The 17,219-nt window shown below is 38.9% G+C and overlaps 1 protein-coding gene across 8 annotated transcripts in view; it reads right to left on the bottom strand.

Annotated features, from left to right (window-relative positions):
* Positions 1-17,219, bottom strand: part of ZNF277 (zinc finger protein 277) — a 148,968-nt gene that overhangs the window by 40,325 nt on the left and 91,424 nt on the right. For all 8 annotated transcript variants that reach the window (XM_008258387.4, XM_008258389.4, XM_008258388.4 and 5 more), the window contains 2 exons: positions 16,173-16,261; positions 15,786-15,868 (listed from right to left, as the gene is read on the bottom strand). In XM_008258387.4, the coding sequence (XP_008256609.2) occupies positions 15,786-15,868; positions 16,173-16,261 (172 nt within the window). The remainder of the gene's footprint in view (positions 1-15,785; positions 15,869-16,172; positions 16,262-17,219) is intronic.

Genomic DNA, 17,219 nt, shown 5'->3' on the forward strand with positions numbered 1-17,219 from the left:
AGAGGTCCTACATGGTGAGTTAAGTGCACAGTGACTGCTATTGTTGATTTAACAATTGACACTCTTATTTATGACGTCAGTAATCACCCAAGGCTCTTGTCATGAGCTGCCAAGGCTATGGAAGCCTCTTGAGTTCCCCAACTCTGATCTTATTTAGACAAGGCCATAGTCAAAGTGGAAGTTCTCTCCTCCCTTCAGAGAAAGGTACCTCCTTCTTTTATGCCCCATTTTTTCCACTGGGATCTCACTCACAGAGATCTTTCATTTAGGGTTTGTTTGTTTATTTGCCACAGTGTCTTGGCTTTCCATGCCTGAAATACTCTCATGGCTTTTTGGCTGGATCTGAATGCCTTAAGGGCTGATTCTGAGGCCAGAGTGCTGTTTAGGACATCTGCCATTCTATGAGTCTGCTGATTCCCATGTTGGATTGTTCTCTCCTTTTTAATTCTATCAGTTAGTATTAGCAGACACTTACTCTTGTTTATGTGAACCTTTTGACTCTTAATCCTATTATTAAGATCAATTATGAACTGAAACTGATCACTTTGACTAGTGAGATGGCATTGGTACATGCCACCGTGATGGGATTGAATTGGAATCCCCTGGCACGTTTCTAGCTCTACCATTAGGGTTAAGTTTGATTGAGAATGTGCCGAACTGTACATCTCCTCCCTTTCTTATTCCCACTCTTATATTTAATGGGGATCACTTTTCAGTTAAAATTTAAACACCTAAGAATAATTGTGAAGCACACAATTTCTTTTAGCAGATTCTTAATGATACATGACAACTAAATTTGTACCCCAGGTTCATACATGCTACAATTCTGAACACTCTTCTGAAAATCAAAATGGCCTTCTTAAAGGAGGATTTATAACACCTTTGATTATCCTTCCTGACCCAGGGTTGGCACCAACTGAATGGTTATATTTCATATATAATATGAAACAGCTTCCCACAGCAATGGTGAGTTGCTACTTGTTTAGATAAAGAAAATAGCCTTTTACACATGTAAACTAGTTTAAGAATAGGAATTTATTGTTGGTTATAATTTCAAAAGTCCTAGAGTTGCTATTTTATAAAATCACAATTGACAATTTTTAGAAGTATATAGAGATAGAGATAATTTTACATTGTTGGGGCTGGCGCTGTGGGGCAGCAGGTTATTGCCCTGGCCTGAAGCACTGGCATCCCATATGGGCACCAGTTCTAGTCCCGGCTGTTCCACTTCCGATCCAGCTCTCTGCTATGGCCTGGGAAAGCAATGGAAGATGGCCTAATTCCTTGGGCCCCTGCACCCGCATAGGAGACCCAGAAGAAGCTCCTGGTTCCTGGCTTTGGATCTGCCCAGCTCTGGCCATTGAAGTCAATTGGGGAGTGAACCAGTGGATGGAAGACTTTTTTCTCTTTCTCTCTGCCTCTCCTCTCTCTGCATAACTCTTTGAAATAAATAAATAACTCTTAAAAAATTTACATTGTTTACATAGATTTTCACTTTCTGAAATAAAATAATACTATGAGGAAACCTCAGAGTTTATGGAAAAATGGAATTGAAAGATAGGTTTAATTTGGCACAGGAGTTTTTAAAAACCCATGCATGTTTTTATAGTATGCGTTTCCACAATCATTTTTTAGGTTATAAATATTTTATCTGTTTTTTAAAAGTTTTTAATTTTAATTTTAGTTTTTTAACAGATTCCATCTAGTTTATAGATAAAATTCTAAGAATATAATGATATTCCCTTCATTCCTTCCTTCCCCTTGCCCTCGTTTTCTTACTTTTCTATTTTTAATTTTCAAGATAACATATTTTCAATTTACTTACAGTCAAAGGCTTAATATGTCACTGATTAACATGTTTAACAATGTGGCTAGTGCTATGGGGTAGCAGGTAAAGCTGCTGCCTATAGTGCCAGCATCCCATATGGGGCCAGTTTGTGTCCCAGCTATTCCACTTCCTATCAGCTCTCTGTGATGGCCTGGTAAAGCAGTGGAAGATGGCCCCTGCATACGCATAGGAGACCTGGGAGAAGCTCCTGGCTCTGGATTGGCATAGCTCCAACCATTGTGGCCATCTGGGAAGTGAACCCGTGGATGGAAGACCTCTCTCTCTCTCTCTCTCGCTCTCTCTCTCTGTCTCTCCTTCTCTGTCTGTGTAACTCTTAATTTAAAAATAAATAAATCTTTAAAAGTTTAACAAGTAAAAAGCAAAAAAGACTTTAGTGGGAATACAGATAATAGCTGAATGGGAAAACGACCATTTCACTGATATATAAAAAATAATCACAGAGAGTAATCACAGATCATTAAAACTATGATAGTATAACATTCTTAACCATTTGTTTTATAAAGGTATAAAACAAAATTCTACAAACTTTTTGAAGTAACAAGGGTGTGTGTGTGTGCGTGTGTGTGTGTGTGTGTGTTCAGGCATGCACGCATATTTGTACTTTAATAAGTATGTATCTTTTTATTTAATTTTTTTCCATTTTATTTGACAGGCACAGATAGAGAAACAGATCTTCTATCTACTGGTTCTTTCTCCAAATGTCTGCAATAGCCAGGGCTGAGACAGAAGCCAGGAGCCCAGAACTCAATCCAGGTGTCCACATGGGTGGTAGGGACCCAAGTACTTGACCCATCATCTTCTGCCCCCCAGCATGCACATTAGCAGGAAGCTGGAATTGGAAGTAGAGCTTGGACTCAAATCCAGGCCCTTTGATATGGTATGTGCATGTCCTAAGCAGTGTCTTTACCAGTGTAAAATTTGAAAAGCATACATGTTGCTTACTGAGATACTTTTTGAGCAAAACAGATGAAAGTTAAATATGGAAACAAACTAAATGATAACTGCTAAATGATAACTATTAAATCCAATTATTAAGGAAACTAAGTATATTGCTATAGAAGATAATTATTTTTTAGTTTAAAAACTAACTGAGCACCAAAGGGGAAACTTGTTGAAGTGAAATGGACACTGTGAGAAACAGTGAGTTGATCAGCTCTTGTCCTGACGGTTGATGTACAATGTAATACTTTATCCATTTTAGTATTTTTTTTGTTCTAGTACCATTGGTTGAACTCTGTAATTAACACACAATTATTCTTAGGTGTTTAAATTTTAACTGAAAAGTGATCCCTGTTAGGAATTTGGAAAACATTATGTTGAGTGAAATAAGCCAATCCCAAAGGGACAAATACCACTTGTTCTCCTTAATAGGTGACAACTAACTGAGCACCAAAAAGGAAACCTGTTAAAGTGAAATGAACACTATGAGAAACGGTGACTTGATCAGCCCTCACCCTGACTGTTGATGAGCAGCTTAATATGTTATCCCTCTTAGTATTTTTTTTGTTTGTTCTACTTAATACTTTTGGTTGAATACTGTAATCAATACACAATTCTTCTTAAGTGCTGAAAGTTAACTAAAAAATGATTGCTGTTAAATATAAGAGTGGGAATAAGAGAGGGAAGAGATGTGCAATTCGGGACATGCTCAAGCTGACTTACCTCAAACAGTAGAGTTAGAAACATACCAGGGGATTCGAATTCAATCCCATCGAGGTGGCATGTACCAATGCCATCTCACTAGTCCCAGTGATCAATTTCTGTTCACAATTGATCGTAATGATAGGACTAAGAACCAAAGGGAGCACATAAACAAGTATAGTGTCTGCAAATACTAGCTGATAGAATCAAAAAGGGAGAGAATGGTCCAACATGGGAAGTGAGATACACAGCAGACCCATAGAATGGCAAATGTCCTAACAGCACTCTGGCCTCATAATCAGCCCTTAAGGCATGTGGATCCGGCTGAAATGCCCATGAGAGTATTTCAGGCATGGAAAGCCAAGACACTCTGGGGCAGGGGGAACCTAAATGAAAGATCTCCATGAGTGAGATCCCAGTGGAAAGAATGGGTCATCAAAGAAGGAGGTACCTTTCTCTGAAGGGAGGAGAGAACTTCCACTTTGACCATGGCCTTCTCTAAAAATGATCAGAGTCAGTGAACCCAGGGGGCTTCCATAGCCTTGGCAGCTCATAACAAGAGCCTCGGGTGATTACTGATGCCATAAACAAGAGTGTCAATTTGTTAAGTCAACAACAGGAGTCGCTGTGCACTTACTCCTCACGTAGGATCTTTGTCCTTAGTGTGCTGTACATTGAGATTTAATGCTATAACTAGTACTCAAACAGTATTTTTCACTTTATGTTTCTGTGTGGGAGCAAACTGTTGAAATCTTTACTTAATGTATGCTAAACTGATCTTCTGTATATAAAGAGAAATGAAAATGAATCTTGATGTGAATGGAAGGGGAGAGGGAGTGGATAAAGGGAGGGTTGCGGGTTGGAGGGACGTTATGGGGGGGAAGTCATTGTAATCAATATTCTGTACTTTGGAAATTTATATTCATTAAATAAAAGTTAAAAAAAATTAAAAAAAAAAAAGAAAAAAAATTAGGAGAGGCAAAAACTGTGATGCAATGGGTTAAAGCCCCAGTCTACAGCACAGGCATCCATATGGGTGCCGGTTCGAGTCCTGGTTGCTCTACTTCTGATTCAGCTCCCTGCTAATGTGCCTGGGATAGTAGTGGAGGACGGCCAAAGTCCTTGGGCCCCTGCACCCATGTGGAAGACCTGTTAGAAGCTCCTGGCTCCTGGTTTCAGATTGGCTCTGTTCTAGCTGTTGGGGCCTCTTGCGGAGTGATCCCAGTGGACGGAAGAAGCCCCCTCACTCCGTCTCTACCTCTCTCATTGAAATAAATCTTTACAAAAAATATTAGCAATTGAAATAATGGTATCAAGTTCCCCTTCTAGTAAAGTTTATGAAGTAGTTACATCTTATACAAATAGGAAGTAGATTCTTTTTTTTTTTTTTAAGATTTATTTTATTTCAAAGGCAGAGTTACAGAGGGAGAGGGAGAGGGAGAGGGAGAGGGTGAGAGACAGAGAGAAAGAGAGAAATCCTCCATCCACTGGTTTACTCCCCAAATGACTACAATGACTGGAGCTGGGACAATCTGAATCCAGGAGCCTGTAGCTTCTTCTGGGTCTCCCACGTGGGTGCAGGGGTCCAAAGACTTGGGCCATCTTTCACTGCTTTCTTAGGCCATAGCAGAGAGCTGGATCAGAAGTGGAGCATCCAGGACTCGAACCTCATAAGGGATGCCTATGCTGCAGGCTGGGGCTTTAACGTGCTGTGCCACAGCACTGGCCCCCTGTTAATTAATTTGTCAATTGTCAGTTCATTCCAGAGAACCATCAGAGAGGGTGGGGGGCATTTCCCCTTGACACTGATAATCCTGACTTTTTCCTTCTTCTAGTCAGATACTTGGAATGTTGCTTTTCTAAGCTCTCACATGGACAAAGAGTTATGGTTATCAGAAAATAACCAGAAAACATCAGGGTTGACATGCTCTTGTAAAAACTGCATCATCCTTGATGGGCACCTTAATATGGTACCTTAACATGTGGGAAAGAGCAGAGGCAGAAAGTTCTCTCATCTTCTCTGTCACCCTTCTCTCCTGAAGCAGGCCACAAAAGCTTCATTTCAGAGGTGTCCTCCTGGCACTGGAGGAAAGGAGCATCCTTTTCTCCAAAGGCAAAGGGACACAGAGAAGGACAGGAACAAAATTGCCTTGCTGAGTCGTCCCTAGTTTACCAACCTGAGATCATATCCATTCTGTCAAATCATGCTCTGCCATAAATACCCCCTTTCTCATCAAACTTAGCAAAAAATGCATAGATTTCTCTATTTCTTTGAGTCTCCATTTTCTTATAAAGTCTTCTGTGTACATGAAGTAGGTTTCTATGTTTATCACTTGATAACCTGTTTTTTTTTTGTTTTGTTTTGTTTTAGGAGTCTCAGCCATGAACCTAGACATACATATGCAAAGAAATCTTTTCTAAACATAGACTTGAATTTGCATGGAAAGTTATTTAATTCTTACTCAAAAATGACTCAAGAGAATAGTCACAAACTACACAAATGAGTCCCATCTCATCCTCCCAACACCTATCAGCCTCCAAAGTTCTGCTTCATATATCATGGTAACAATTTTTAACACAGATTAAAATTTAAGTAAGGTGTTACCAGATGCCTTGCCCTTACTGGGTGGGCATCAGAAAATTATTTAAAAATCATCTGATATTAAGGCCATAATTTGATGAATCTACAACACTCCAAAGATGAACTTCTGGCAAAATGTAATGAGGTCAGCTAACTGCAGCAATTTATTGATGTAATTATTATCGATAAGTCTGTTAAAAAGCTAAGAATAAATGCCAAACAGTAATAATAAGCGTTAGCATTTATGACATCTATGGCTGTCTCTTTCAGTTATTCATTGAGCAAAAATATATGTGTATCTCTGAGTGTGTGTGTGTTTTTGAACTCTATGAAATTAGGAAAAGCATCTACTTTAATCAAAATTAGTGCTTAAGGGCTGGTCCAGTGGGTAGAGCCCCTGCCTGCAATGCCAGCATTCCGGGGCTGGTTAGTGTCCCGGCTGCTATGCTTTCAATCCAGCTCCCTACTAATGGCCTAGGAAAGCAGTGGAGGATGGCCCAGGTGTTTGGGTCCTGGCTGTTTATGTAGGAGACCTGGATTAAGCTCCTGTCTCCTGGCTTTGGCTTGGCCCAGTGCTGGCCATTGCAGCCCCTTGGGAGTGAACCACTGGATGGAAGATCTCTCTCTCTGTAATTCTGACTTTCAAATAAATAAATAAAAATACTAAAAATAAAATTGTGTTGAATCACTAAGGTACTTAAGAATTAACAGAGTATGGGGAGGAGTTCCATTTCTGATTGGGATGAAGAAAGCTATAAGAGAACATTTTTACAATCAGAAAAAGATAGGTAATAATGATAACAATCACAATGATACAAAATTGTAACTTATTTGGTATTGAAAGAGAGGAAGTCACAAAACAATCAGATAAACTGAATTCCAAGAGCTGATAAGCCTCTCTGAGGAAGCAGGGAAACATGAACTACTTCACCTTCAGTGGAGCATGGAAGGAACAGACAAGCAGGAAGTAAAGAGCTGGAATTATAAAGCTTTCTTAAAGGCTAAATCCCTGGGAGTCCATGGCACAGGCAGTTTAACTCTTCCACTGGTTTCCTCCATGTTCTCAGGAAAAGACTCATGGTAAGGTAGAAAAAAGGGAGATGAAGCTATCCCAGGCTTGCTTCTCTGAAATCACTCCTTACCATACAAAGCAAAAGCTATAAGCTGCTGAGGGAAAAATCGAAATCCTGCACTGATACAAAAGGAAAGAGATGCCACTGCTGGGATAAGGGGGCAGAAACCCTGAGAAACAATTTACAATTCCTGAGTTTCTCCTCCAGAAGGCAACCATATGTGTGCTATAACAGGGGGATATAAGGACAGGCCTGAGAAATACAGTTTGTCAATCAAGTTCTGCAATGTATTTTTTTTTTTAAAGATTTACTTATTTATTTGAAAGTCAGAGTTACATAGAGAGAAGGAGAGGCAGAGAGAGAGAGAGAGATCTTCCATCTGATGGTTCATTTCCCAATTAGCCACAATGGCCAGAGCTGTATCTATCCGTAGCCAGAAACCAGGAGCTTCTTCCAGATCTCCCACACAGGTGCAGGGGCCCAAGGACTTAGGCCATCTTCTGCTACTTTCCCAGGCTACAGCAGAGAGCTGGATCGGAAGTGGAGCAACCAGGTCTCAAATCGGCGCCCATATGGGATGCCAGCATCACAGGCAGCGGCTGCTTTAATTGCCATGCCACAGCACTGGCCCTGCAATGTCCTTTTTAAAGAGCCTTCCAGAAAGTTATAGACATGAGTTTTCTTTTTATTTTTTAAATTTGTTTATTTATTTGAAAGATAGATGCAAAAACAGAGAGAAACAGATATCTTCCATCTTCTGGTACACTCCCCAAATGCCAGCAACAGCCAGGGCTGCGCCAGAACAAAGTCAGGAACCAGAACTTAATCTGGGTCTGCAGCATGCGTGGCAGTGACCCAAGCACTTGAACCACAGCCAGTATCTCCCAGGATGCCCATTAGTAGGAAGCTGGGATCAGAAGCAGAGCTGGGACTTGAACCCAGCACTCTGATATGGGACACAGTTGTCTCAAGTGGTATCTTAACCTCTCTGTCAAATGTATGCCTCTATAGCCATGTATCTGATTTAAAGGATTTAATTATTAAAAAATCAAATTTTTAAAATTTATGAAAAGGAAGGTCTATCCTTTAAAAAGACGAGGTATGGCTGGCGCCGTGGCTCACTAGGCTAATCCTCCGCCTTGCGGCGCTGGCACACCGGGTTCTAGTCCCGGTCGGGGCACCAGATTCTGTCCCGGTTGCCCCTCTTCCAGGCCAGCTCTCTGCTGTGGCCAGGGAGTGCAGTGGAGGATGGCCCAAGTGCTTGGGCCCTGCACCCCATGGGAGACCAGGATAAGTACCTGGCTCCTGCCATCGTATCAGCGCGGTGCGCCAGCCACAGCGCACCAGCCGCGGTGGCCGTTGGAGGGTGAACCAACGGCAAAGGAAGACCTTTCTCTCTGTCTCTCTCTCTCTCACTGTCCACTCTGCCTGTCAAAAAAAAAAAAAAAAAAAATTAAAAAAAAAAAAGGATAAAAAGATGAGGTGACTCTAGCAACAACCTCATGGAATGATGGCTATAAAAGAAGGCAGATGGTGGCTTGGGAAAGCAATAGAAGATGGCCTAAGTCCTTGGGCCCCTGAACCCACATGGGAACCCTGGAAGAAGATCTTGGCTCCTGGCTTCGGATCGGTGCAGCTCCCGCCATTGCAGACATTTGGGGAGTGAACCATTGGATGGAAGACCTCTCTCTCTGACTCTCCTTCTGCTTAACTCTTTCAAATAAATAAATAAATCTTAAAAAAAAAAAAAAAAAAGAAGAGACAAGCCACAGCACCAGTCCTTGGTCACTTTGCTAACACTGTACTATTTGTTTACATGTTCAGATTATAAAAGAGCCTCTTGATGAAAGGGATAAAAATGCTTAGGAGTCTCAAAAGAGGAAAAACCCTGGAAGAATCAATTCTGGAACAATTTAGAATTTTCTTAATTTTCAGTTATCCATAAAGATTCAGGGTAGAAAATGAAACAGCAGATAGTTACAAAAATGGGTAAAAAGGAAGGTAATGAGAATTAAAATTTTCAGTAATCAGATGCAGGAATCAGATGAGATGTAGATAGAAATGAGACACGAAATACTAGCTCTCTTTTGAAGTAACTTGTTTACAACAACCAGGACCAGGCTGCATACTAAATGGCAAAGCCCCTAATCATATGGAAGGATGATGAGCCCCTTCTCTTCAGTACTGAGAATATTTGGGGTTGTTAGTACAATCACTGCAGTCAGGTCTTGATTTCTTTAAGGAACTGATGTTAAGGCATAGAGCTCTATCACTGGTAATAAACAAGTGGAATGAAAGACACTTGCCTGCTCTCAAGCCCTGTTTTTCAGTCCCTCCTCCAGATACACATAAGACATAAGGGAGTGAATGAATTTTAAATAACATATAGGAAATAAGGGGTTTTATTTGTGTTTTTTTCTTTTTCCTTTTCTTTCTCTGGTTTTTTGTTTGTTTGTTTTGTTTTTTGTTAAGACAGTTGACTTTGCTACCCCAATTGGGAGAAGAAAAAAAAGCCATTTAGTGAGCAAAACAGCTCTCATAGGTTGACTATGACTAAAGGTTTGGTATTATATGAGGTACTGCAACCTATGTATCCTGTGTGCTCATAAAGTCAAATTCAGCGTACTTTTAAATCTTTCCTATCCAAAGAGAAAAGTGTTTAATAATTTACGTCATCTGCATCACTTTTGAGTGTCTACTTTCTAAGATATGTTAACTCCTAGCTAAAGTCAATCCTCCACAGGAAGGCAATTTTTCCTAAATCATTTCAGTCAACCATCAGAATTACTCTAAATGCCTTATCTTCAGAATGTACTTCCAAGGCATTTGTTTCCCTGTAGTGTCATTCTAGAGACTCACTCCAGAAGAAACTTCTTGTAAAACTCTTCCTTTCCCCTTCATGAAGTCATAACATTTGGAAGGACAATACTGCAAGCAGAGCAAACAGTAAGTGCAAAAGGCCTTGAGGCTGTGAAGAGCTTGGTGTACAGGGACATGGTTCATGTGGCTGGAGTACCATGAGCAGAAAAGCAAGTGGAGAAGAGAAGCATGCAATGGATCCTTTCAGATCTTGAGGAGGAGCCTGGACTTTCAGTCTAAACAAATATGAAAATATTAGAGAATTTTAATCATTAGAGTCTTGTGAGTTGAGTAAGTGAACAGCATATATATTATGGGGATAGCCTTCAAATTGTTTCACATGGAGGCAGGCTAAAAAAAGTATCATCTCCTATTGTTCTTTTTTTTTTTTTTGGACAGGCAGATTGGACAGTGAGAGAGAGACAGAGAGAAAGGTCTTCCTTTGCTGTTGGTTCACCCTCCAATGGCCGCCGCTGCTGGCGCACTGTGGCCAGCGCACCACGTTGATCTGAAGCCAGGAGCCAGGTGCTTCTCCTGGTCTCCCATGGGGTGTAGGGCCCAAGCACCTGGGCCATCCTCCACTGCACTCCCTGGCCACAGCAGAGAGCTGGCCTGGAAGAGGGGCAACCGGGACAGAATCCGGCGCCCCGACCGGGACTAGAACCTGGTGCCGGTGCCGCAGTAAGCCTAGTGAGCCGTGGCGCCGGCCATCCTATTGTTCTTTCATCCGTTTCTTGTCTCTTTCAACAATAAGATTTTTCATTTTAGTCCTACTCAGTGTTACAGTGGAAGCTTACTTTTTTCTATCATACCCACTATTCTATCTGATATAACATTTGACATGAGGAAAAATTATCCATAAAATAATTCCCTTTAACATATCAAAAAGTACTACACAGCACTGGGAAAAACTGATCTGTTTTCCAAAATATGATGAATTGAACATGTATTTATGATAGCAATATACACCACACAATATACTTAACATATTTAAACAAAAATAAACCTCTACACGTAGAGGTGAGAATAGTTGGACTAAAACAAGGATTATCAATGGTATAATATAGTTTCATGAATTCATGTTTCTCAGCATTGTATGAGAGATGATGGAATATTAAATTTTGTGGCAATATTAAGGATCATAATAAACAAGGGAAGATCATCCATGTCAATGACTAAAGAGACCCTAAAACAAACAAACAAAAAACAAAGACAAATTTCTTAACTGGATGATGATACATTCCCTCAAATCCACGAGATTAGATCTGACTAATATCTCACCTTCTTGAAAGACATCAGTACCTCCCACCCTTTCTGAAACTGCAATGATAAAGGCATCAACCATCTGCTTGTTATAGAGGATAGAAAGGCAGTGTTTTCCTTCTACTTCGAATCTCACTAAAGGAACTTTTGAAGAGTAAGGAAGAGACAGAACATTTAAAAACTAAGAGAAAAAATGAAATTTAACCATTTACATGAAATAGATCATCACACTGGAAAAAGATAAGTTATGGCACAGAACCAAAAGATCAAAGAGTTAAGCACAGCAGAAATGAGAAAGTCAAATCCTTTTTTGTACTAAATTAAAGATGAGGGAATCTAGCTTAGGCAAGAGAAAGACTTTGAAAAACTGCAGAGATTGCAAAGGACCCACCTTTTCAACTGAAGAAGAAAGAGAGCATGTCAGGGCTCAGTGTCCTGTTACCTGCCTAAGGAAGTATTTTCCTGATAAACTCAAGGTCAGGTACAGCCCCATGGTTCTTTAGAGATAGAGAAAACTCTGAAAATACACTATCTTCAAATTTTAAAAGAAATAAGAAGCTTAGGGCAAAAGGAATAAGAAAAATCTCATTTAATATTGACCTAAGATAGCAGATTTTCTTAAAAAGTTTTTTTTAACAATGAAAACGAAACATTATTATTTACATATGTACTTATATCCTGTTCAGCCGTTTTTATTAAATGTCTAACAAATGTCAATTTGGAAAATGTCACATTTGCTTAGGAAGATCAAATTTGATGAAGGATACTGATACAATTAGAGAATGGTGCTTGTGGTTGGAAAAAAGAAGTCTGAGTTGCTTCCCTTCCTATTTCCACACAACTGTGGTGTGTGCATGTGTTTTAGTATCTTTAACTTGGTTTTTCCATGTAAACAGTAATATTGCCTTACAGATCTCACAGAGTCAATACATACTTAAAAATGCCCATGTCAATCTCTACGTCTTGGGAAAGTTCCTAGTGGTAAACTTTAGGATTCAGATTAGTATTTTTTTCAGACTGTTCTTTTTAAAAGGTTAAAATCACTCTATAATTGTAGCTAACTTGATCTCTATTGAACTGCTAATAACATTGTTACATTCAATGGCAAATATTGAATGTATTGTATTCAGGAAACAGTGACCTAGATGCGTACTAGAACTTACATTGTGTTACAAAGCTGGGAATTATGCAAGAAAACAACAAATGTTAATTGGCCTTTTATTTTGAGGTATTTAATATACAATAATTTGATTCTTTACTAGTCTCTAAAATCTATCAAGTGGCACAAGAAAGAAAAATCTCAGTGGGAGATATGTAATTTTATTTTGCTATTTTATTTTGAGGGAGGTGAGATATATGAAGTAGCATTAAGAGCAAACAAATACTGTTTCTGTAGAGAGGATCAGATTGCTATATAGGTTAAAATTTTCATGAATTATTTATAATTGTCATGAATGTCGCCTCAAGTTGACATTTATAATAGTGATTAGGAAAAAAAAAACACCTTCCATGCAATTACATGGATATTTTCCCTTTTCTCAATTTAAGTCACATCTTGCTACTGAGAGCTTATGAGTGCCACATGTTTTCTCCTTCAGGCAAAGAGAAAAACAAGTTATTTTTATGCTTAAGTGAAGAGTAACCCAGTGATTAAAGATGTCTGCCTTGACAATTTACATTTTTGCAAATTAAAAACTATTTTGTTTATTTGAAAGAGACATAGCGGCAGACAGAGATCTCCCATCTGCGGGTTCACTTGCCGAAAGCCTGTAATAGCAGGTTCAAACCAGGAGCTGAGAATTCAGTCTGGGACTCTCATGGGTGGCAGAGATCCAAATGCGTTAGCCATCAACTGCTACCTCCTAGGGTGTGTATTAGCAGGAAGCTGGGATGGGGAGAAGAGCAGGGTCTTGAACCCAGGCGCTCTGATATGGGATACAGGTATAACATGCAGTGTTTGTTTTGTTTTTTTTTTTTTTTATTTTTTTTGACAGGCAGAGTGGACAGTGAGAGAGAGAGACAGAGAGAAAGGTCTTCCTTTGCCGTTGGTTCACCCTCCAATGGCCGCCGCGGCCGGTGCGCTGCGGCCGGCACACCGCGCTGATCCGATGGCAGGAGCCAGGAGCCAGGTGCTTTTCCTGGTCTCCCATGGGGTGCAGGGCCCAAGCACCTGGGCCATCCTCCACTGCACTCCCTGGCCACAGCAGAGGGCTGGCCTGGAAGAGGGGCAACCGGGACAGAATCCGGTGCCCCGACCGGGACTAGAACCCGGTGTGCCGGCGCCGCTAGGCGGAGGATTAGCCTATTGAGCCGCGGCGCCGGCCTCATGCAGTGTTTTAAATGCTACATCAAATACCTCTCTGTAAATCTAGGGAGATTTTGCTATATAACAGAAACACCAAGCCAGTAATTCAGGATTAAATTTAAGTTAATACAAGTAACTATAATTTAAAAACCAAGTAAAATCGTTTGTTAACAGAATCTAGAAGATGTTATTTTTTCTGACAGGTTACACCTGGGACACTTTTTTTGAAAATGTGGTAGTATAGCAATGCCTTGAGGGCTGCATATTGAGACAGGTGGCAATGTGGGGCTGACATTACTGTTCCATGAAGCAGTCCTGAAAGTACCTAATATATTTGAGTAAACATGGGACAAGTAATGCTCTCACTAAAGTGCAAACTCCACAAAGGCAGGGACTACTTCCTGTTTCATTCATTGCTATAGCATTCGTATTTAGGACAATGTCCGGTCTCAGATCTGTTGGATAAATTGGATACTGGGAAACTGAAAAAGAGGGAAATAGTGGAAATGCACTCTGAACCCAGAAAAGCTTAAGAATATGTAGATAATAACACTGAAAGTTTTTGAAGAAAGGAACAAAGTGATTTGCTATTTATTTTTTAACATTACAATTCTGGAGGCAATGTCAACTGACTAAAGAGGTAAATCCATAGACAAGAGAAGAATTGTAAAGAATGGATGCATTTGGAACTCAGGTGGAACTGACAGGACTTGACAAATGATTTAAGTATGGAGGAGAGGAAAAGGGATGCATTAAAGATGATTTTAGAAATTTCCATAGTGACCAGGAGGATGTAGAATCATTATACAAGAAAGGATAACAGGCAGATAGCAAGTTTTGGTAGAGGAAAAACTAAGTTCAATTCTTAGGCATTTAAGTTTAAGGTGCTGACTGGAAATTTACATGGAAAAATAGAACATAAGGAAGTTTAGATTTGGGTGTCAGAAGTCAGTAAAGATGAAAGCTGTATGTGGAGACAATCAAGGATATTCATTGACTACTCTGAACCAGCACCAGAGTTCAAGCTGTTGAGTGTGGCTGTTGAGTTATGGACATGCCTATCCCGCACAGAGGACAAAACCTTGGGAATTGTTACAGATTGGTCATTCTTGATCAAGGCCATTGTGAGCCAGACTGGGAAACTCGTGGAAACTGAAACTTATGAATAAGTTCAAGCAAATGAAATTCATAAAATAGGACAGAAAGTTCAGTTTTGTTTTGGAGATTTCACAAGTCACTGCTGCAGGGAGAGAAGAAGAATTCATGCAGTTCTGCTTTGGATTAGTTATCCAGGAAAAGCACAATTTTTCTTACATGTAAACTGACGTTCAACAATATTATCCTCTCTTACTGGGAGAAATTATCCTCCGGGATGTACACAAAATAAAATGTGTTTCAAGGAACTTTTTCAAATTATGACTATGGTAAACAGAATTTATTTTTCTGCTAGATCTCTTGAGAGTGCAGCACAAACCTTCAAATCATATCCCTCTCATAATAAATGAAGTCTAAAGGTACAAAGAGATTTAATAGGAAGCCACTAAAGAATGAATGTCATTTTTGGGTAACAGTTAAGATTAAATTTAAAATCATAGGAAACTGAGTGCCTTTGGACAAACTAAGAATGTAAAAAGATTAACTTCTGATTATCAAAATGAAAAATTTAATGCTTATATATGTTGTCTTTTACAGATTCAAGATGCTGAAGTTTTCAAGTTAGTTTGTTTATGATTAAAACTGAAAATGAGAAAGGCTATTGCGTTGATTAAACTATATGCTTAATTCATAAAGGGGAATAAAAGAAATGCTAGTACACAGCACATTCCAGTGAAGAGAAGAAAAAAGGTTAATCAATTCAACTCAATTTTAGCTGAGGGCATTTTTCCACGACTACTGAACCCTAGCATGTGTCAGGAAGCTAAAATTACACTAAAATGTGTAAGCTCTGTTGTTATTTTAGAGATAATCCAGGAAGCAAACAAAGCCAAAAAATTCTCTCTGTATTTTCTGCATTTTAACATGAAATGTTTTAACTTTTAGTCAAGTGTATACTTTTTTCTGTTTTAAGATCTTTATCTGTAGTCTCTGCTTTTCTGTATGTTTGAGTTTTCATAATAAAAACAAAAAAAAAGAGGAAAAAAAAAGACAAGCAATAACAAAAATGATTCTGTATGACTTTCCAACACACTACTCACTCTTTAAAATAGCTCTTACCAGTTTCTGTTTCTGAAGCTCTTCTCTAAGAATTCTATCTTCTGGCAAAACATCACACAACAAAAAATAGTTGTCTTGTTCTTCTGTTAAGAGATTGGAAAAATAAGTGAGAAAATAGATATTAATCAGTTTTGTCCAGGAACACTTGTTCCTATAAACGTGTTTTGTGTGTGTGTGTGTGTGTGTGTGTGTGTCTGTGTTTACACATCTGCTAGGATCGCTTTTGGTACAGAATACTATTTTAGCTTTGTTCAAGTTAGGCAAAATAAACATAGATATTTAATTTTAGCTATCATGCAAATGAGAACAATTCCAATTTAAGAAAGTAAGGTTATTCCTTAGAATTTTTTGATGGCAGGGAAAAGATGGTAGTCAAGATATACTTACCAGGTGGGGCTGTGGAATTGATTCTGATCACTGTACAAAAATCTGTGATGGGCTGTTCAGTGAACCTCTTTCTCCAATACAAAACATACCTTAGAACAATAACAAAGGGGTGGTGAACAGACTAAGCATACTAGTTTTTTTAGATGATGGTATTATATATGAAACTTAATTATTCCAAAGCAACAAATCAAATGTTTCTGAAAACTGCTAGAAAATTTTGGAATACAAAGGCCATGAAGCATTGTAGAAATACATAGTAAATATTTAATGAAATGAAATTACACTGTAATGGTAGGAAAATGATTAAACTCTACTATTTCCAGGTTCAAGGAACAGACATCTAAGATAGTTATAATGAATTATTTTTATGTGATAATAAAGTTTCCTGAAATAACATCTAAGTTTATATATAAGATGTAATAACGATTAAATAGGCTCATAACATATTCTCTAACAGAGAGAAAGTTGATTGGTATGTTACACAGTGAAAGAACAAAGGTCAGAAGAACATGGGATGAGAAATTAATCTAAATTCAGTATCTATATAATTAAGATAGAAAATCCCATATGTCCACACTGTTCCTGAAATAAGGTGCATTTTGCCTTTGGAAAAATAGCTGAGCTTACAATTCTTGTGTTTAATGAGTAAAGTTAAAAGCAGCTGCCTCAACCGCCTAAATATAAAAGGAAATCATAATACACAGACCTGCGTATCACTGAAAGAGGGAGTACAGTAACAGGATTCAATGCACTGTTCATTTTTCCACCTATTCAGCAAGATTTCTATTGGCAACTGCAATCTCATTCATCAAAGGTACCAAGGAAAGAATGTGTTCTTCATGGGAAGAAAGGAAATGTAAAGGTTGACTCTAGTTGAAATCAAGTAACACCAAAGACCCAAAGCCTTGTGGAGAGATGTTACTTACTGAAATAGATAATGTGTATGAAAAGGAAGGAAACTGAATATTTTAAATGCCTTGATATACTACAGTGTTTTGCACAGAGTAAGTCCACAACAGATATTTTAAGGATGTAGAGGAATATCTG

Source organism: Oryctolagus cuniculus, chromosome 3 (genome assembly GCF_964237555.1).
Source record: "Oryctolagus cuniculus chromosome 3, mOryCun1.1, whole genome shotgun sequence".
Classification (NCBI taxonomy): Eukaryota; Metazoa; Chordata; class Mammalia; order Lagomorpha; family Leporidae; genus Oryctolagus; species Oryctolagus cuniculus.